Here is a 21,496-nt window from a genome sequence, read left to right as displayed (position 1 = left end):
CTTCATAAGTTGACACAATTTTTCTTGGCTGAATAGATTTGCAAAATTATTCAAACGTTTTTTGCTATTTACTCAAACTCCATTTAAAATAGGTATATTTTTCGTGTTAAGTGTACAGTTTTGTACTAAAATCCTTGGCAGATTTCTCTGATTTATCCCCGGGCTGTGGGGCCTAACTCAATTGCCTAAATGGGAAACTGCCCGCTATTTCCTGCATGCACTGCACAACCATTCACTTAAGCCCACTCATCTGGTTCCAACTCGTTTCGGCCCACAACCAACCATATTTCGTACCATTTTTATGGCGCATGCAAAAAATTGCCATTGCAGAGTCGAGTCGAGTCGAGCCGAGTCAATTCGATTCGATTCGAGTGGCGATGGTGGATGGTCAATGGTCGTCGGTGGATGGCTGCTTCCGTGGAGAGTTCAGCGGGACGCTGAGCGCTGTCAACAATCACGAACCAATTGTCTATAAATACCAGCAGCGTTAAAGCAAACTCATTCGGATAGGGCCAGTCCGCACTCCTGATTTCGAGCCTCCCCTGGCGAACCGGCCTGGGTAGCCCCACTGTGACTTCCGCCCTGTCCTTTTTCATTACATCGCATGTAGCTTCCGGTTTGTTAAAGCGACACGCACTGTGCTCTTGTCCTCGTCCTCGTCCTCGAGCAGAGTCCTGGCTTCAGTCCTGTGGAATTGCGGCGGACAACAGTGCCAAAGTGCTGAATACGAGTAAAACACCCGCGTGATTGAACAGCAACCGTGAGCTTTGTAATGTTTAGAATTTTAAATATTCAGAAAAAGGTATTGCATTTAAATTGTTCACAAGCATCAGTTTATCAGCGATCATTGATGAATTTTCAACATAGTTAATATTAAGAGGCAGAATAAAAGTATTAAAATAAAATATTAAACTTTTGTATAAACAAGTATAAAAATTAAAACAAATATAACAATTTTGGTTTGCTTAATTTTATTAAAAGTTTTATTCCTTCAAATAATGTTTGTTGTAATTTTTTTTGTTTGCGTTACATTTCCCTCTTTAACAAAGTCTAATGTTTTTAATAAAACAAAATTAATTGAGACTAAACCAAGAAACGCATGCGACACACATCACGCAATCATCTCTAGGAGCAACGCAAACTGAATCGTCATTGAGCAGGCACAGCTTGGCTCGGGTTTCCGTGTTCCATCTCCTGGTTGCTCTGTTCGGAATTCTGCCTTTCCCGACTCCCGATTCCCTGAACCCCCTTATTCCGTATCCCCAGTCCCTATCCCAGGCCCTCGGGCACGACTGATTCAGTGTTTGTCTGCACGTTTAGAACTGGAAATGACAAATTCACTGTAGGTGGGCCCAGTGCTGTCGCTGCCCTGGCCCACGAACTCATCCCGCTTAACTCCGCCAACACGTTTGCGACTCAGCAAACACCATCATCAATTTCCGTGGGGAAATCACACAAAATTTTTGCACAAACAAAATGTTTGGTTGGTCAGCGGCTGCGGCAGCAGAAGCAGCTAGAAAAAACTGCGAAATGCCCACGAATTTTTGCATGTGACTCTGCGGTGAGGGTTTATCTTCTGAATACCGGTTGGTTTTCGAACTGCGGCTCAGACCTATGGTGGAATATTGAATAAAAGAACGTAAATCGGGATTTGTATTCATTAACGATATAGTGTTCACTACTTTTTCGTCCCTTGAAACGATAAACAACCTTCAAACTGGTCCACAACAAATGTACTGTTTAATCTACTGATAAAGAAACTAATTATAAAAAACAATAAATTGCTAGTAAAAAAATCATTAATCACCATTAAAACAATTTTAAAGCATATGTTTAAAAATAAAATGTAAGATTTTGAGCATATTTACCTGATTAATTTAGACATGCACACTTCTAAAAATAACTATGTAATGTTTTCTTCAGCAAGTTTTGTTTAAGCCTGTAAAGCCCACCTTGTTGACCCACTTCTTTCAGACCTTCCCCAAGTTGGTGCCCAATTAGTGGGAATTTCGGTTAATTTGTTGCACTCACTTGTTGGCGGTCAAAAGTCTTGAAGTCTCGACCATCAAATTCCCGCAAGAAGTAAACCGAGGGGCTCAACTTTATATATTTCCTTAGCTCCGTCCGGATGTTGAGGCTCTTGCTCTTGTTATTTTTGGCCATAAGTAATACTGTCCCGTGTAATTTTCGTTTTACTTCTGATGAAGCGTAAAACTTTCAAAAAGTCATCAAAAGTTGTTTTCAGGCGGAGCCACCTAACGCACAGTTTTTGTCCGCTTTACTGTTTTTTTTTTTTGCTCTGCATATGCTAACAGCGAAATTTTCAACGCTTATAAGTTAGGCTAAACTTTTTAAAGTCCTCTCACTTTAGAGTTCTTTTATTAGACATCATTTAAGTTGGCTTAGACCTTTAAGTTGGCCGGTGCAGCGTTATGTTGAAGGAAATGCGAAGGAGGTGTTTCGGCTAATTAGCCAATGCCAATGGGAAACGCACTGAAAGTAAACTCGATTCGATGCTATCGGGTTGCGCCTTCTTCAATCCCCCAGCCAATTGCTTCTTGTTTCTGCTTCGTTCACTCTCGCCTTTTGTAATTGCAAAAGTTTATCTTTATCTCGGCCAAAGCAGCAACTCGCAGCAGCAGCAACTAAAGCGGCAAATGGTCGCATTAAAGTAATTACATTCACTGCTCCCTCCTCATGCAAAGCCGATGCTACTTGAGACGAGACCAAAATCACGGAAAAGGAAAGTCGGATAGGTAAGAACTACTTGGTACTCGTTGTTTCGGATACACTGTATTTTCTTTGCACAATTCTTTATTTCAAAATCGGTATCGCTTACCTTAATTACAGAAATCCGACCTCAAAAAATGGTGCAATTCTTAGGAGAATAAGAAATTTACTTTACTTCCATTTTTTGTTGTAACTCCCTTAATTTTTTTTCTAAGGAAATATATCTTTAATGAATTCTATAGATTAATTGTGATTATTAGAATTGCCTCTAAAAAACACTAATATTATAACACTAATATGTAACATAACTTTTGTAGCTTTAACAAATACTAAGCCCATAATCCATAAGCTTCGTATTAAAAGAGCATAACAAAATTTGGCTAAGCATAGTTGCACGCTAATTTGCTGCCAGAAACCCAATGAAACAGTAGATGACTGAGAACGAAGGTCTGATTATTCCCAAATGGATTTACCGTGAATTTTCCCGAAACGGTAGAGTTGGTCAAATGCGTGGTAATCAATCAAATACGTTAAATTCGCTTTGCCCAATCTCAAGCCCTGAAATAAGCTGGTGCTACTATTCAAAGCAGGTATGTTTTGGGGCTATAGAAAAGGAGCGCATAAGGAGCGCCAGAATAGGAGCATTTGAAAGCCCATTGACTTGTTGGCTTCTTGGCCTGGTTTATTACCAACTCACATTCGCTTCTGATGACAGTCGTCCACTGGCCCACCAGCTGGGCCCGATGCGAAGGCAGTCTCACTTAAGAAGATTAAGGACTATTCGTTAGTTGGTCTGCGCCTGCATGGCCTTCCCATTTTTTTCCACACACCAGCTCAATTTTCCATTTGCGGCTTTTCGCGGTCTGCCTATATGTATGAAACCACTGGTGACAACTTCATTTGTTTGCGACATCTCTTACAATCAGACCTAAAAGCCGCAAAGTCGAATTGCTTTTTATGGATGCTTCTTTTCGATTTGAGTTTCTAGCCCGTAAACTAGACAATAGATACCCTTTTCTTTGAACTTTAAAACCCATTCTGTTATGGTATACTAAAAATGAGGCTTCAAAGTTCGAATATGTCTGACGACTTTATGCTTAAATTTTTAAGTATTTAAATGTTAAAAGCATCGAATTTTCAATTCTCTAACATAGAACTAAAGACAATTTAAAACATTGCTTAAAGCTTCCCCACTTCAAACCTTTTTGTAAACCTGATAAAGCTCGTTCGATAACCTAACTATTATTTTCAAATGGGAAGCTCAAGGTTTTATCTGTTCTGGCATCTCAACCAATCGTATTCCCCCAGTGACATCCCATCCTACCACCCATCTATTTGTTTACCGGCATCCACCACTTGTCGAATCCCCACACTTTCCCCTCCCTTCGCTAACACATTTATAGCTGAAAACATATTTCTGCTGCATTTGTCGCCGTTCCGTTCGTCAGCCAAAATGCAAATATCGCACTAAACATAAATCGAAGCATTTTCAATAAATTCCCACAGTGTCGACGACGCTCCTCTAACTCTTACCCTCACACCCAGTTTCTGCTGTCTTCCACCGAAACGAAGCGAAAAATAATAAAAAACTAAAAAATTGTCAACGAAACAGGGAGACACGAGAACAATGTGTTTCACTATTTGCAATTGAATTTGGCACTGTTGATTCGCTGCACCCCTCATTCCCCTCCCAATCATCGAAGCAATCGACTCTTGTATTTTATTTGAAATGGATGCTGTGTGTCGCGTTGGGAGGGAAACATTGGTATTCGAACTAGATCCATTAAGTTTTCCATTTTTTCCATTTTTGTATAGCATTGGGAATTGCAAAGCAGTTAGTACATGATTAAATATAGCTTGATTTACAAGTTAGAACTTAATTTTTAAACAAATATTTCCAATAAATTGTTAGTACTTTTTTCACGACACATAAATTCGGTTTGAAAAGCATCAAGTAGAATATCAATTGACCCAAGCTGAACAACTTTTTATTTACATTCTTCAAATATTTTAAAAGTAAAAATGATTTAATTTTCAATTGGTGTAACAATGTCCCAATTCCATTTTAAAAATAAATGTAGGTTAAATGGAGAAATTCACGAAATTCCTGCGGTTGCAATCAAGTCAAGTAGAAAATTCAAATGAAAGTATTATAAATGTATACCTTTATGCCAACCATGGCCTCTCTTCGATTTTTTAATGTGTTCTCTTATACCGCGCGTCCAAAAGAGTCCTCAAACCGGCTTTTACTCCATTTTGGCCCGTCTGTTGCTCCAGTTTCTGGCTTCGGTGTTAGCCGAGTTTTTCTTGGCCTACCGCAAGCGAAAGCTTGGTCAACATTTTTCCGGCTCTCCGCATTCAGCTCTTTCTCTCGTCACGCTGAATCGGCGCTCTTTCGTCCCGTTTTCTCTCATTTTCCCTAATTTTCCCAGATTTTCTCCATGACGTTGGGGCCTCGTGCTCCACGTCGTTCTGTGTCAGTTTGAGTTTATGTCTTCATCGGATTGGGTCTGCTGGATATTTATTTGCATGCCGGTCAGGCCCTGTCCCTTGGAGTATGCTCTATAAATTAAACATAAATCAGCTGCACGGCAAATCATTTGATTTCATTTGACGAACCTCCCTGCTTTGCATTCAAGTTGGTGACATTTTTGACATTTCTCACGTAGTCCTCGCATGGATGGGCTCAAAGGCCGGACTAAAATGATTCGAGATTCGTTTGTCGGACGGCAGTCAGCAATTGATGAGTGAGTGTCAAGGGTCGGGGGGTGGGTGGTCGACGGACAGCAATAGGTTGACACGGCATTGATAAGCAAATAGCCATTTAATGGGCCTGAACTGAATACTCAAAGTAATCAAAGTGATTAGCCGCGAATTAGGTTAAGGGAGCTAGTTTGATTTTTGTTTATCACGATTTGGGTATTCAGAAAATCGATAAAGACACCAAAGCAGGCAAAACACCCCCTATCGATAAACGCATCTGGCAATATATTTTATGGTGCATTTTCGACCAAATTTACGATGCGCCAAAAATGGAAACTTTTGAAATAAAAATGCCTTGGGTGGAGCTTACATTGTTGGCCAGGTTGACGACAAAATAGAAAGCCACGTGTGGTCATAAAAGCAGGTAAAAGGGTTGTCCTTTTTAACACCAGCAGTCGTACCTTGCTGTATTTTTGGATTTTTCTGACCAAAGTTAAGTTCTACTTTGGTTTATACACTTTTTGAAGTCATTTTTGGACAGGACAGCGGTATTCAATATTCTTAAACATAGAATATCGGAGTCAATAATCTATAAAGCCTATACAAAATAAACTATTTCAAACTAATCAAACTATTAGTAAATTAAAATAACATATTAGAGTTTTTGTTCCTATTTCCTGTGCATTTTCATATTGAGCCCTATAAATTTCGGCTTTGTTCCCTGCGGCAAATGTGCTGGTTAACCCTTTATCAGAAAGGGCGCTTCTTTTTTGCTGCGTCATTGAAAATACGCAATAAAATCAAATCATGCTCAAAATTTGATGAATATTCATGGCATTAAAAGCTCTTGAATTATTAACGACGAAGATATTCAGTTGGCCAAATGCTCTTCTACAAAAGCAGTTGGCCGACATCCACGGCCACAGCCACATCCACACCATGTACGCATCCTCATGCATATTCCCGTTCTATCATCTCCGTTGATGGTTGAAAGTGTTCAATTATGAATTTTAGACAATGTCTCCCTGCCAGCAGCGAATTCGAGTCGAGGGCACAAGGTGCAAAACAGGCAAAAAACGGTCTGTGCACGTGAAAGAGGGCTAACAACCCCAAAATGGGTCTGCAATTTCACCTTTGTGGGGTATGTGTTGTGAAGAGTCATTGAAAAAGCCTTTGACAGAGTGCCTCTGAATGATCCCCCAAAACAGAAAAGGGCAATGCAATGCCAGTGAAAGTGCCAACAAAGGCGCTGATTAGACGATGGAAAAGACAAAAGGAGGAAAGTGTCATTCTGGATGCATCTTAATTGAACCAGAGAAAAGGCACTTGTGTGAACTCAGTGTTGTTGTTTCAAACTCTGAAAACTCTTTCTGAAATTCCCTTTTCACAATTCGGAATTTACTGTTTATCACAAAGAAATTGTTAAACAATACAGTTAAAAGTGTTTATGGACATATTTTTTCCACTCTCTGCAAAAAACACAAGAATATAATGGATTTTTGTTAGGTTTTTCATTTACTTTGGTTTAATTCGACCCACAAAAAGTGAGACTGTCTAGACTTCTCTAAGTGGGTAACAATGAACCCAAATATGTTTAATTTATACGTACCCCTCTGTATTGATTTTTGTTTTGATTTCTTAAACAAGAAATCTATTTGAGTTTTTTTTTTTGTATTATGTGACATTTGAATTTGTGTAGAGCTATTTATAGAAACAGTTGCTTATATTAATCTAGTGCAATAAAATCAATTATTTTGCCTTATAAAGCTTTACGTTTTCTGCCAAGCAAGCAAATATTTTTTAAATGCCTGCCGACTTTTTTTCGGAAAACTCGAGCGGACAAGCCCATTAAACGAAGCACCAACAAAACCGAAAGGGACATAAAAAGAGAAATCAAATTATGACTTAATTATTCCTAAACGCCTATTACCACAAGGACACAGATGTTCAGAATTATTATGTCTGCCCCACCGAAGATAGCCACCGAGAGAATGTTGATTTCGCTGCAATATAAATAACAAAGGAATATTTGTTACTTGAGTAAATTGGTCACGTCGTCGGTCTCAGGTATAAAGCGGATATTGTAAAATTAAATTGATTCTCTTTTGCCTGCCTCCTCTTTGTTTGGTTTTTGTAGACTTTATTTTTTGGTTTTTGCTTTACATCGCATAATGGAAAACAGCATATATATTGTGGGTAGAATAAATAAATATAAATGCTGGTTCATCATTCTCATTTTCATCAAGAAAACGTTACAAATTTACGTGACAGATTAGTGAGTGATAGATAGAGAACCAGGAAGCAGAAAATGATAGACGAGGAATTTATTTTTAATAAATTTCAAATGAATTTCAAAGCTTCTCTCTGGGAGTTTTGAGCCCTGTTGCTGAGCTTGTGCAGCAGAAGCGACTATAAAGTCTGATATGATTTTGTTTGTTGATTTCAATATGGCTTAAATTGCCCCTTGAACTGTTAGGAAATTATGATCAACAGTAAGACAAAATGTTATGAAATGGATATTAGTTTTTATTTGTAAAAATACTGCAAAAAATAATATAAGTACTAAAATTTTATTTTTATCTTGCTGTTCTGTGGAACAGTTGACTTAAAAACATTTACAGTTTCAAAAATGAACGTAAAAATGAGAAAAATTTTAAGGTGGTGAATTATCTTCCAACTGTTTGTTTGTATTTTTTGATTCTGCATAAACAAGTAAACACAAAAAGCCTGCATTAGGTTTCCAATTAAAAGCATAGCAGCTTATTTCATATCCTGTTCACCCACATTTTCACTTCCATTCTTTTCGACCACTGTCAACAAGGACATCAAAATATAGAACAAAACAAGACCGGAAAATCGGAAAAATAGCGTAGAAAAACAACGTGAAAAACACTTCCATAAATGAAGGGGGAGATGTCGAAGGAAGCGCAACAATATGTTGCAATTGTCTACCAGCGCGCTGAAACAAAAGTGAAATTCTAACATCACGTACGATGTACAAGCAGCGAAAACAAAGAAAAAACAGGAAGTAGGAGCATTGGTAAGAGCCAGAGCCACGTATGCGAACGTTTTGGTGGCGTGGCTTGTGATTTTTCCGAGAAGCGATATCGCCGTATCTGTGAGTGTGTGACGGAGCTGGTGTGTCCATCGCAGTTGCCGTGACAATCCCAATCCCAATCACAACAAGGACAAGGACCCCCAGCGGCAACTGAAACAAACAGCGAAACGAATCCACCATTAACAACTGCCCTAGTATCACGATAATTGGTACTACGCGAATGAGTTTCTCTTCACATGTTCGTATACGCAATATGAGACACGCCAACAGCGATAATCAAAACGTGGAAAAAATTGACAAATCTAAGATTACAAAATATCAGTGTTTCGGAAGAAGATTTAAATAGTTTTAAATATTTAGATCAATGGGTAGATAACAAACAACGTATATGTGGAAGCTTTAAGTAGAGTTTATTGAGAGCTTATCACTAAAAATAAAAAAAATTTAATTTTCAACTTTAAAATTAATTTTATTGCATGTTTCTATTAATTGTCTGTCCTTAGAAAATACAAATTTGAATAAAATTAAAAATTAGTAATGCAAACACTTGTAACGGAGATAATGTACAGATCACAACTGAAAATAATTTTGAAGTTAATCGTGTTTACACACTTGGCAACACAATTGGCAACAATCCCAGTTTGTCTCTAATCTGTAAGACACTAAGAGTTAATTTTCGGGTTGAAAACTTGGGCCAAGTGCCAGATACAGAGGTGTTGACTAAGCTTGCCAGGAGTCAAAGAAAAAAGTATATGAAGGTATTTAAAGAAACATCAAAATAGATTGAAAAATACAAAATTGTATGTGACATTTTTTTTCATACTCAACCAAAAATTAATTTTATGACTTTACATTAGTAATTACTAATGTAACAATTAGTTATGCCATTTTTTACAGGTAAAAGTTTTGCATATTTACTGACTGAGATTAGACTGACAAGCGCAGGAGTTGAACAAACCTTCTATTTAGGTTGTTGGTTTTGAAGTCAAGAAATTCCTTTTCCTGTTTTTCTAACAAATGAAGCATTTCGCGTTATGTTTTCTAACTCCCTAAAAGCCCAAACAACGTGCAAACTCACATACACGAATAAGGACCCCACATCGTCAGCAAATCCTTTACATCTCACATGGACACATCAAAAACCGCATTTATCTTGCAGAGATGCAACTTGCCTAGGAAGTTGACGACGGAAAGCTTTTTAGTTTTTTTTTTTCTATGTTTTTAGTTTGTGCAGGCTGCTGGAGTGGTAAAAAGAGTTTGTCTTTTTTGCTTTGTCACTCAGCTTGTACAAAATTAAAAGGACTGCCAAGGTAGAAAGGATGGTGTTGTTGTGTGAGTTTAAGCCTTAACTGAGCAAAAGATGGTTGGTTAATCCTTCTTTTTTTGCGCGCAGGCTAGAAGGATTTTCATTATTTACTGATAAATTTGACTAAATTAAAGCTTTTAGTGAATTTGTATAATTTAAACCATAAAATTTGGAATTTAAGGCTTTTATTCGTAATCTCGTACTAAATAATTCATATAATTATACCTTATTTTTATTGAGATTTTTTATGGACCTATTTTAATTATAAAAATCTTGCGATAAGCGCAAATTATTGAAAATAAATGTTAAATGTCAAATGTTGTCGTTTCAAACTGTCGCTGCCCTTAAATGATTCAATTAAAGAAACAATTTGCATACAATTTTAAACGATTTTCATTTTAACTTTTTCCGCGACAACAATTACAACTGCAAATAAATTACATTAAAATAGGCAGGAAAACGTGCACGATGCTGTAGACAGCGAAAATTAAATGCCAGTCGTGTCATTTTAAGTTCATCAGGCAGAGCCGAATGGCGGTTACGTGAACTGAAAATATTTTAAAAAAAATGACCAAGAAAATACCAAAAAACTCAACGCTTGGTAAGAAAATGGATATCCCCAATACGTACGATTTTCATATTATACATCCTGAGTGCTTATCGAGTTCCAATAACTTTATTGCCCCTCCTTAAATATTATTGCTTACTTATAATATTCATTTATTTATTTTGGCCAATCCAAAAAAATTTTCTGCATATAACATTTCAGATCTTTCGAAACCTATATATCCTGAGGGCCTCGTAATATTCGTTCAAAAATATCCACAAATACATTTCCGCTTCTGTTGTTTCAGTTGTCTTTTCGATTTGCATATCAATGGGCAGCGGATTCGTCTCGCATTCCTGGCCGCGCCCAAAATGCATCCATCAGCATTTCCATATGTCGACATCGTCATCGACAGGAGCGGAAAGGACAACACTTTCGGCCAGGAGCGAAGGCAATCGGGCAATTTGTTGTTGTCATTTGGCACCTGTGAAGTTGAGCGCAGGGCAGCGCGTTTTAAATTCATTTAACCGCAAAAATGTCAAGCCACAAAAGAGTTAATGCCACGCCCATTGGCCGCAGCAGCCTCCTTTTTCGTCGATGCTGAATTTAATTACTCAAGTGGCAGTCACATAAAAAAAATAGCCGGAAAGAAGTTAGTACTCGCAGCCGTTTACATATACACATGTCCGTGAATTTATGGTCAACTTATAGCCGTTGGATATTAATTTTTTCTTCCATGAGTCTTTCATGTCGAACAAGAGCACGAACATCAGCCAAGGTTGGCTTGGTCAGGAAACAATCTGAACGAACAATGTAAAATTATCTTTCTGATTTTATTTCCCCACTTGCAGTGCGTCTTCTTTAACTGTTGATTGCGCAACAACAAATGAGTTAAATGATGTTAAGCGAAAACGTATTGATTGTATATTGTATATAAATTAGCGGTTTATTTTCCTACAAGTAAAATGAGGGACCAAAAATTATTTTGAATTAGTAGAATTATTGAAAATTAATAATATAAGTTTTAAATAGTCGGAGGAATGTTTATGAACCTGTAAAATAAAGGAATTGCTGCGGAATGCCATAACCATTTAAACTAAAAAATTATATGCCAACTCATTTAATTTCATAGAAATAGTTCAGCACTAAGCTGCTGGTTTATTCTGAACTAGATGTTTTGTTACAAATAGGTGAGCAGCAGTACCAAATTAATAGCTTAATAACCGTTTAGCCAGTGCTGGTTGCAACTGCACCACATAACTGAAAGACTATCTTAAATCCTTTGGAGTATTTCCCACTTTGAAGCTTAATGCTAAAAACCCAACGAACTGAGAGCGATGAGCGAATGAGAGAAGCGTCGCCATTTGCCCGTAAGTGCCAGGTTTTCGCATCCCAATGCGAGATTCCCTTGCTGCAAGCAATTGCTGCTGCCTACCGAGAACCCGAGCTCCCTGGCTAAAATATTCGATTTCTGGCACTTGCCAGCCAACTCTTTAAATATGCATTATGTACATTTGTAGCACGCCCCGAGGCAGAGGTTTGGAACCGACCAAAGGGGGTCGTGGTGAAGACGGGGAAAGCCTTCGGTGCTAGTGCCTAATGGCACTTAAGCTTAGGCAACTCCACGGGCGGAGGTGGAAGGGACACCCAGAGGCTTGTACTGCCTTTTCGTGGGCCCGGGCCCACTGTAGTATATCACGGATGGCTCTGCTGGAACGTGATTCGTTGACGCTCTACGAGTTTGGTTTGGTTCCGCATTTCGCATTTCGCATTTTTGCCTAGGTGCAAATGCAAATTTCAGGAAAATCAGATTTCGTCTATGGATTCCTTGCTACTATTGCATAATTTATACGCACAATGCAAGCAACCAACAGTTGGTGAGGGATTGCACAAGAAACGGAAATGGTGTAATGGAGGATGTAACACAGATATTCCATATATATGCTATATTTATACTTTTCCCTCGTGGCAGCAGGAAGTGCTGTGAGTTAGCCATTACAATCTGGGCAAATTGAAAGTACCAACAAGAAATTGAAAAGTGGTAACAAGTGGTGGTTTTGGTAATATCATCATCAAATCATTTATCAATTGTTAAAAAGGTAATTTATGTTTCAAAAATGATTTAATTTTCGAATACTGGTAAGAGTTTTTAAGGTTTGGAACATTCTAACAGTTTTAAATAAATCGATTTTGATGGTCTTCATTTGTTATCTTTTCAAAATCGTTAGTTAAAGCTTAATAATTCAGTCCTCGCTTTTTGTCTATATATTTTAACCAATTGCTTTGTTATCTGAATATTTTGCTCCCCATCTGCGTCGGTGTCTGAGGGACACAAAAAAAAAGAAAAACTGCGCCATGAAGACTCCGAAATGACGCCACTAAAGTCCGTGCTGCATAGCCGCGAGCTGCATTAACACAATCTTTGTAAATAAGCTTTTATCCGCGCCGCGCAGCATCATCTCTCCAACCATTTTTTGTGCCACCCAACTCGCTTTCTCCGTGCGCTTTCTCTGTTCCTCGCAGACGTATTGTCCAAACTGAGTCGAAAGGGGTTTGCTTTCTCTTTATCTCTGTGCGCTGGGGCCTTTGTTTGGGCAACAACAACAGCGAACAGGAGCAGAAGCAAAAGCAGAAGCAGCAGCAGCAGCGGCGAAAGGTTCAGACGTTCAACGGGGCGTATGCGTAATGTTTCCACTTTTTGTCCATACATATGCCTGCCAGTGTGTATTTGTGTTGAAGTCTTTTGTGTGCCGACGGTTGTAATTATTGCTACTGCTACCGCCGCCGCCGCTTGTACTCCCGCACAAATAAAAACCCACATATTTCTGTCCTTTCTTTTCGGCCCGAGCTTGTTCTGGGCTTTCCAGTCTAGGTCCTTGGCAACTCCTTGTATCGCCTCTGTTTCAGCGCTTGTTTCACTTTTTCGAGTCTTTTGTGTCCGCTAATTAGCACAGCTTGTGGCCTTTTGACTGAGGCATTGCCATAGCAGCTCTGTAACAAAGTACGGGTACGAATGCATTCTAATTTCCAATGTACCGAGTATATCAAGCTTCAGATCTTTTATCAAACTGTTATCAAAGAAAGTTAGTTTTCCTATTCTAAGAAAGTTATGTGTAGTATGACCGTATAGCGTCTTCATGTACTCCGTAAACTTTTTTTTAAAATCTGTAAATTATATTTTATTTTAAAATTTTTGTTATCTTAAAACCATAAATTATTAAATAATATCTTAGGTGCATTAAATAACAATTTATAAAAGGTACTAGGCGAAAATAATGTTTGCTTGCCCATGCATTAAGCAACTTAAATCACATAAAATAATAAATTTAACTTTTTATGTAAATTTTGTTATATATAAACTTATATTTTGTTCGGGAAAACTAACGCCACATTTGGCGCAAAGTAATCGCGATGAAGTGTTTTTATAGCAAGGATATATGGATTGATTTAGATCGAAAAAAATCCAATTTATGGCTTGAACAAGTTTTAAAATTAAATGGGTCCTTACAATGGATCCACACATCATACCTTTGCCTATATTTTTTTTATTAATTCTCTAAGCCGCCGGCGAAACCTTTATCGATTTAGATGATACACATTCATCAGTCTGCTTGTGTGCGACTTTATCCCCAAACTGTCAACTCAACATAATTTCAATTTCACAAATTCTAAGTCAATTAATGTTAAGCCCTAACCGAAAATTTCGAATTTTTTGATCGCAAGTGGTTGATTGCGGGGGTTGGGGGGGTATGCACTGCCCTAAATTGGAAACAACAAATGTCAGCAGTTTTATGTACTGCAGACCACCGCCAGCAACAACAACAACAACAACAAAAACGACTACGGCAGACAAATACAATGTATAAATGATGATGTGGCTGATGATGAATGCACAAGGATGTGCCTGTGCCAGTGTGAGTGCGAATAAAAGGACATCCCTCCGTGCGAGAGAATGTGTGTGTGTGTGTGTGTGTGTGTGTGTGTGTGTGTGTGAGTGTGCGTGTGTGTTTGTCTATTTGTGTGCATGTGTGACAAAGTGAATACGAAATTTGCATACGTTGGCTTTACGACTGAATATAGGGAAAGAGTTTGCCTTGGCTACCAATTTACGAGCAGATCACCCAAATTGAAGGACTATCCGTCCCAATCCACCGGACGTGTGTGTGTTTGTTGGTCTCGTCGCTTGTCATTCCGAATTTCCAAACATTTCTCGCAAAAAATAAACGATTTCAGCTTGAACCACTTGATTGCGGTACTAAATTAAATTATGGCGTTACTGAATACAAAATACATTTTAAATTTATGCAAATTCCGTTGCAAGTTTATGTCAATGGAAATGTGTATATACAGAAATGTTAGAAATCTCTAGAAATGAATTAGGTTTATTTGGGGGATAGTCAGTCAGTGGAGATACTATTTAAAGTGCGATTTTATTATTTATTTCAATTGTTTTATGACATATAGAATTTTTTCTCAGAGAAACTAAAAAGTAAAATAATTTAAAAAGATTTAGAGTTAAATAAGGTTTATTTTGGGACTTAGTACGTTTTTATCATTTATCTGAATTGTTTTTGTGATAAAACAAATTAATTAAAATTAAAAAAAATACAAAAGAAAAAATGTTTGTTTTTTTTTGGGAAAGAGCCGACTAAAAACTCGATTTTAATCCATTTAAGTGTTGCTGGCAATAATTATAACCAAAATAAAAATAAGGACTCAATTTCATTGGCAGCCAAGCAAATTAAAGAGGAGAGGCTATAATTATCGTTTCATCCCACCTTGCTTTCACTCATTTTTATAACTAAGCCCCAGCCTTCTTTTGGTTCAATGCGCTTTCAGCCATTTCTCGTCAGCCTTCGTTCACTCGATTTCCACCTGAGTGTCTTGCAAAGCAAAGCGTAGCTCATTATGCAGTATATTTGCAATATGCTTAAGTAACCAGACTCCCAGTTTCACAGTTTCCCAGTTTCCCAGTTTCCCGGCCACCACCCACAACTCCATGGAGTGCATTGTAGTGCCACTTGGCTGGTTCACATTTCCTTTGCCTCCTGCGGCAGCCCATCGCTGGTGTTCTGCGAGTGCTGCGGTGAAAATTAAAATTACTTTGGTTACGTCAAATAATGTTGCCTGCGGTGCTGTCCAGGACTCAAAACATAAAGCGACGGCGAAGAATATCGGGGCGGGGCTGCAGGGGAGGATGGGGCAAAAGGATGCCAGTGCCTGCAAAGATGCACCGGCAAAAGGCAACAATTTATAGTGGCCACCGAAGGAGGTATAGTGATAAATTTGACATGGCCAGCGTACAGCCCCAAAAGGCAACTGCGAGGAATGCAGTTGTGGCTTCTGCATTCCAACCCAAACTTCTCTTTATCAATTTTAATTATGCCCAAGACGGAACAATAGTTTAAGACAAGGCTTGCTAAATTAAAATTGTGATGGTTACAAATTTGAGTACTAGCAATTAACTATAACGACAATGATAAAATACGAAAAATATCGTATAACACATAACATATATAAAGTGTAAGGGGTACTAGGGAAGTATTTAGGGTTTTGAAATGATTAATAAAGGTGTCTAAAAGTATGCAAGGAAAAATAGGAACTTTATACTTAACTTTATAAGTGAATTCAAAAACCTAGTGATTTCTGTTGCGTGCGCTATATAAAATTTGTTGTAGTTTTGGAGATAATTATATTCGGTACTCTAATGGACATTTTCCAGATTATTTCCTTTAGTGAATGTATACAAAGTATTTTTAAGTTTTCCATCTGACCTTAAGATTCATTCCTTTAAACACTTTAATCTTAACCTTTGTTCCTTACTGCTACGCCATCTCATATTGCAATTATACCGCCCTTTTTTCCTCAAATCAATGGAAAATTTGTATAACGAGCTCGTGCTCGTTAAGAAGACAGAGAGAGACAAAAAGCTACTTGCATGCAATATTTTATGGTAATTTTATGCAATAAACGTTGAAATGTTTGTCATCAATTTTCTTAACTCATATTTCATGTGCAACCCACCCACCAAGCCACCAATCCACCCACTCGCCCCACTTAGTCAACAAAGGTCTGCACTTTCTTCGCGGCGTTTGGAAGGAATTGAACGCCGGCTGAAGAGGAGCGGGTGAGCCGCCTGAAAGCTATAATTTCAAACACTTTTTATTTTAGACGTTGTCTGCGCTAAACCTCACTCCTTCATTCGAATAAAGCACCTTTTTCCCCAACTTGGCACCCCTGCATCACGTTTTACCTTACTCTCTCTAAATGATTCTAAGTCAGACGCGAAGTGCATCTAACTGAAAAACAGGGTATCAAGAACACAGAATTTAAATATGCCTGTGAAAGGGTTTTGTAAAACATTGAACTTAAATTAAAACGGTCCAACACAAATAAATGATAACAGTCAAAACTTATGTTTTCGCTTCTACTTAGCCAAAATATAACACCTTTAAAGAACACCCAGTATGGAGCAGTACTCTGAGGTATCTTGTAGTGGGGTTGCACTCGTTTTCTCAGCTGCCGAACAATTTTTATGCGTTCCTTTGGTTTTACGCTCGGCTAATGTGATTTCCAGCGAATAAAAACGATAAATCTGTGGGTAGTCCGAAGATGCTGATGATGATGATGACTACGAGTGGTGCGGCGGCACTGTTTGCAGAGGAAGCGGTTTCGTTTTCGGCATTCCTTCGGAGATATTTCGCTGCCTTCACTAACGAGGCAGTTAAAATGAATCTACACCAATTTCTGAATTGCTCCGAGCTGAAGCTAGAAATTGCATCCCATTAAATGCACATTTTTGTCTGTAAACGCATTCGCTGCTTTCCATTTCGAGTCAGCCATTTGCAATTTTTATTTTGGTTTTTGTGTTTCACACTTTTCTATTTAATTGTACACAGAACAAAAAAAAAAAAAATTAAAATTAATAAAATGCTAGTAAAACTCTATAAAATCTTAAGTTTTATTTATAATTAAACGAGAGAGTGTAAAAATACGACGAACTTATCAGTAAAGCTGTAATCAATTACAAAAATTATGACGAACTCTAGATCTGACTAAGAAAAAACGAGGAACAAAATTCCCTGGAATTCAAAGATTGATAAGCTTAATGGGGAAAGTTATAAAGCTGAGATCACACACCGAACGCCCGCCATTCGTGAAACAAAGACCGCCGTAATGGGAAAGCTTGCGATCGCCATCCATCTTCTGGTTGTTCTGTTCCTACCTTTTCCCGGATTCAGTCAATTCCTCGATCCATTATGTGGAACTCGAGCTCAATCAAATACTGGAATGCGGGTCATTAACGGCCAGATAGCACAAAACAATTCGAGTCCCTGGATGGTTTTTCTGAAGGCAACTGACGATACATTCGTGTGCGGCGGAACTTTAATCACAAGTAGTTAGTATTTTAATATCGTTAATAAGGAGTGTCTCATAAATTTAGAACGGTTTTTTCAATCTTCTTAGAGAAAGGATAACTGAAATAATCCTTATAATTGTATTGTTACATTATTGTTCACAGGACTAGTACTAACTGCAGCGCATTGCTTCAGTCCACAAAAGACATTGTAAGTGACTTTAGAAAATTAAAAAAATTATTTAAACTCTTAATGTTTGATTTCTGCTTCACAGATTCGCTCGCCTGGGAGAGTATAAGCGAAGCTTTAAGGGTGGATATAAACCGGAGGTTAGGGTGGACGCAGCTTTTAGACATCGCCTTTACAATCCAAATACGCATGTCAACGACATAGCCATCCTTCGGCTGGCATATGCTGTAACTTACAGAGGTAGGATATATTTCTTTTCACAAATAAAACCAAACAAGTCAATATACCAGCTTTTTCATATTAACCATGTATTTTTTGACTACGTAATTTTTTTCTGCGCAGAAAACATCAGGCCGATCTGCATTGTGTGGGATCCTAGCTGGAGGAACTATATTGACAGTATTCAGCTGCTAACCGGTACTGGATGGGGTAATACCGAGACGGGAATGGATAGCGATGAGCTCATGACACTGGACATTCAGCGTCGTTCACCACAGGTGTGCAACAAATACACCAACAACAACATTGTGAGCAATCAATTTTGTGCGGGAAACTTAAATAGTAATCTGTGCAACGGCGATTCCGGAGGTCCTCTGGGGGCAATGATCACATATCAAAACAAGCAGCGCTTCATCCAGATCGGTATCGCCAGCTACACGAACCAAAGGTGCCAATGGGCTTCTGTTTACACGGACGTGTTAGGACACATCGACTTTATCCTCCGGGTTTGGCGACTATACGGCAATGGTCAAAAAGTGACTTTGCCAACAAGAAAGACAACTACGACGACAAGACCACCAATTAGGCTACCTACAAGGCCACCCAATAGGGAACCTACAAGGCCACCGATTGAGGTTGATTATGATTATGACACGTTCGATATGACGGATCCTCAGAGAGATGATTCGACGATGACTGAATTTGTCATTCCAGTTCAATATCCAGTTGAATATCCTGTTCAATTTCAAGTTCAATATCCAGGTCAATATCAATTTCAATATTTTTGGACCGGTTAAAAACACTGATTCAAAATGAAATATTAAAAATAAATACCTGACAATCGATTCAAAATTTTATATTTCATATTTAAATTACATATAAACTCAAATTATAAAATACGAAACATTTTAAATTGCATGATTTATAACTAAATTATTTTAATTAATCTGAAAAATATCAGATTAAAAAAAGTTAATATATTTAAATTAAATACATTTTTATTAAAGTTTAAAATGGCCTAAGTCTTAATTCAACTTTTACTCTACAAGTGACGTGTGTAAAAATAGTCAAAAAACAATATCAAATATCAATATCAACCAGGAACTATTGAAATATGAATAAAAAATATATCATTATTTTGTTTAATTTTTTTTAAACCCAAAACCACTTAACTCTTTTCTTCCCAAACAAAAAAGGAAAGGTTTTTTAGAAATACTTCGATGACATATAAAAATTTTACACAGAAAAATAGCATTCACCAAAACAATACATTCTATATTCGCAATAAAACATTTAAATCAACAAAAATAAATACATACATATGTCATCGCCACGAACATCAGTTTCATGTGTTGTTCCAAAGACAAAATGCACAGCAATTATTATTATTGTTCCGGCTAGGCTTTTGTTTTTCAGGGTGGTATAAAAGTGCCGTCTGGGAGGGGCAGGAAAAAAGCAAAGCAAAAGCATTGCCAACTAATTAAACTGATGAGAGACAAAGCCTCATGTGAAACAGTAACAAGCACTAACAAAATAGCAGCAAATACTGTCTATCTGTCAGCAATCCGCCCAGCCCACTTCTGCCCCTGGCCGCCTATTCCCCGAGCTCAGACTGATGTATGCAAACAACAACCAGGAGTGAATCTACATCAGTATCTGTCTTGTTTTTAATACCCTTACCAATCTGCAGGCATACTTGTTACATTGTAACTTGGGGACAAAACTATATACCGGAGAAAATAGAACCAAAGGAGTGACAGAAAATATAAAATATAAATAACATAAATGCCGAATATCTACATATATAACTTGGGGACAAAAATATATATCGGTGAAAATAAAACCAAAAGTATACTTTTAGGACTAAAATATAAAATATAAATAACATTTATGCCGCACATCTTTTTTAAAACACTTTGAGTTTATTGTTCAATAGAGTGTCCCAAATTCGTAATGCCCTAAGCCTAGATTTTTCTTTTCGTTTGTATGTCCTTTTTTTGCACTGTTGTTACGGCACATTTAAACAATTGAACACATTCGCATTCGTATGATGGTCAGGCTATGTGGCTTGGTGTATGCGTGGCATTCGACCCCCCCAAAAACGAACTGTTGTCATGGCATTTGCACAATTTCCCACAATGAAAAATAAATAGGTGCTGGATTCATTAGGATTACAAGAGTTTGCAGTCGACATTTGTCGGAAAAAGCGGACACATCCTATGTAGAAGTGTAGAAATATAAAATCAGATAACGAATTTTTTAATTGACGATTCCGGCCATGTGTTAAAACGCCCTTAGCAACAATCGAATTGTCGATGTCAAAAAATGTTGAAAATGTTATTCGGTGCCTGCAGAAGTTCAAAACGAAAAAAGTTTTGGCTAACCTATTTGAATTTACACTTAAATTCTGAAAGCGATAGACAGTTTTATACCCATTACTAGCTGATACCTCCCTTATTAACAGAAAACTGAAACAAAAATTACACTTTCTGACATTTAATCAATTTAACTTCTAAAAACAAAGCAACTTTACATCTAAAAAGTAACAAAATTAATTCCAAAACTTTTTAAATTTTCAAAATAGCGCTTTTCACAATATATTATATGTTTATTTATTATTTCACAATCGAATATTGAGAATTATTATATTATAGTTCACTACAAAACTTAATTATTGTTTTTATGATTATCGCACTGATACGCCGATTTCCGCTTTATGTTTACCTCAGAGTTAAAGAACACACTTTACGCTGCTACGCCTGCTAATTTCAATGTAGACTCTAATTTCCATAGCTGAGTTCCCCTACTCTGGTAAATGTTTGCATAAATACAGACAGACAGTACTAGCACTTGCGCAATTTCTGCACTCACCATTTTGAGTAAATAGAGTTTCGGAATGCATATGCATGCGTTTTGTTTGGTCAGAAGGAGTAGGATGTGTCTGTCGGAGTCAGTGCCAAAATATTTAGCTAATTTATAAATTGCACAGCCTGTCCTTTGCCATCGCCGCATCTACATATTGCCGATCTTTTTTGAGGCTTTCAACCAACAAAGGAATATGTCACAAAAGTGCTGCACAAACAGCACGAAATTTACTTGTTAATATATGCCAGCATTGTGCAATCGAAAATGACCGAAGAAATGTTACTCTTTATTACATTTCTATACAAAATAATAATGACTTCTAAGTATACTTTTAATTCTTTTCAAAACATACATGTAATGCTTATCCCGTGAAAAAGTTTTCACCACCATCTGAACTTTGTAGGATATTCTTTAATCGTCACTCTATTTACACATTAAAATGGTATATGCAATATCCGGTTTCCCGGCCATTGTGCTTTACTGAGTTGGGCATATCGCGTCATGACGCATACATACTTGTA

At 37.5% G+C, this 21,496-nt stretch overlaps 1 protein-coding gene across 2 annotated transcripts; it reads left to right on the top strand.

Annotated features, from left to right (window-relative positions):
• The first annotated feature begins 17,512 nt into the window (after positions 1-17,512).
• Positions 17,513-19,002, top strand: LOC108138666 (chymotrypsin-like protease CTRL-1). 2 transcript variants are annotated; one of them, XM_017261008.2, is made up of 4 exons: positions 17,513-17,740; positions 17,867-17,912; positions 17,977-18,131; positions 18,234-19,002. In XM_017261008.2, exons 1-4 carry the CDS (start codon positions 17,521-17,523, stop codon positions 18,905-18,907), a joined length of 1,095 nt encoding a protein of 364 aa, XP_017116497.1. In that variant the 5' UTR covers positions 17,513-17,520; the 3' UTR covers positions 18,908-19,002. The 2 variants fall into 2 exon arrangements, with proteins under 2 accessions (XP_017116497.1, XP_017116496.1); XM_017261007.2 differs by having other exon boundaries at positions 17,513-17,743; positions 18,234-19,001.
• The last annotated feature ends 2,494 nt before the right edge of the window (positions 19,003-21,496 follow it).

This window comes from Drosophila elegans, unplaced genomic scaffold (assembly GCF_018152505.1).
Source record: "Drosophila elegans isolate 14027-0461.03 unplaced genomic scaffold, ASM1815250v1 contig_814, whole genome shotgun sequence".
Classification (NCBI taxonomy): Eukaryota; Metazoa; Arthropoda; class Insecta; order Diptera; family Drosophilidae; genus Drosophila; species Drosophila elegans.
This window is presented reverse-complemented; position numbering and strand designations above follow the sequence as displayed.

Coding starts and splice junctions, on each gene's coding strand:
- LOC108138666 (XM_017261007.2), top strand. CDS start 17,521: ATGGGAAAGCTTGCGATCGCCATCCATCTTCTGGTTGTTCTGTTCCTA. Junction 17,744..17,866: donor CGGAACTTTAATCACAAGTA/GTTAGTATTTTA, acceptor TATTGTTCACAG/GACTAGTACTAACTGCAGCG. Junction 17,913..17,976: donor TTCAGTCCACAAAAGACATT/GTAAGTGACTTT, acceptor TCTGCTTCACAG/ATTCGCTCGCCTGGGAGAGT.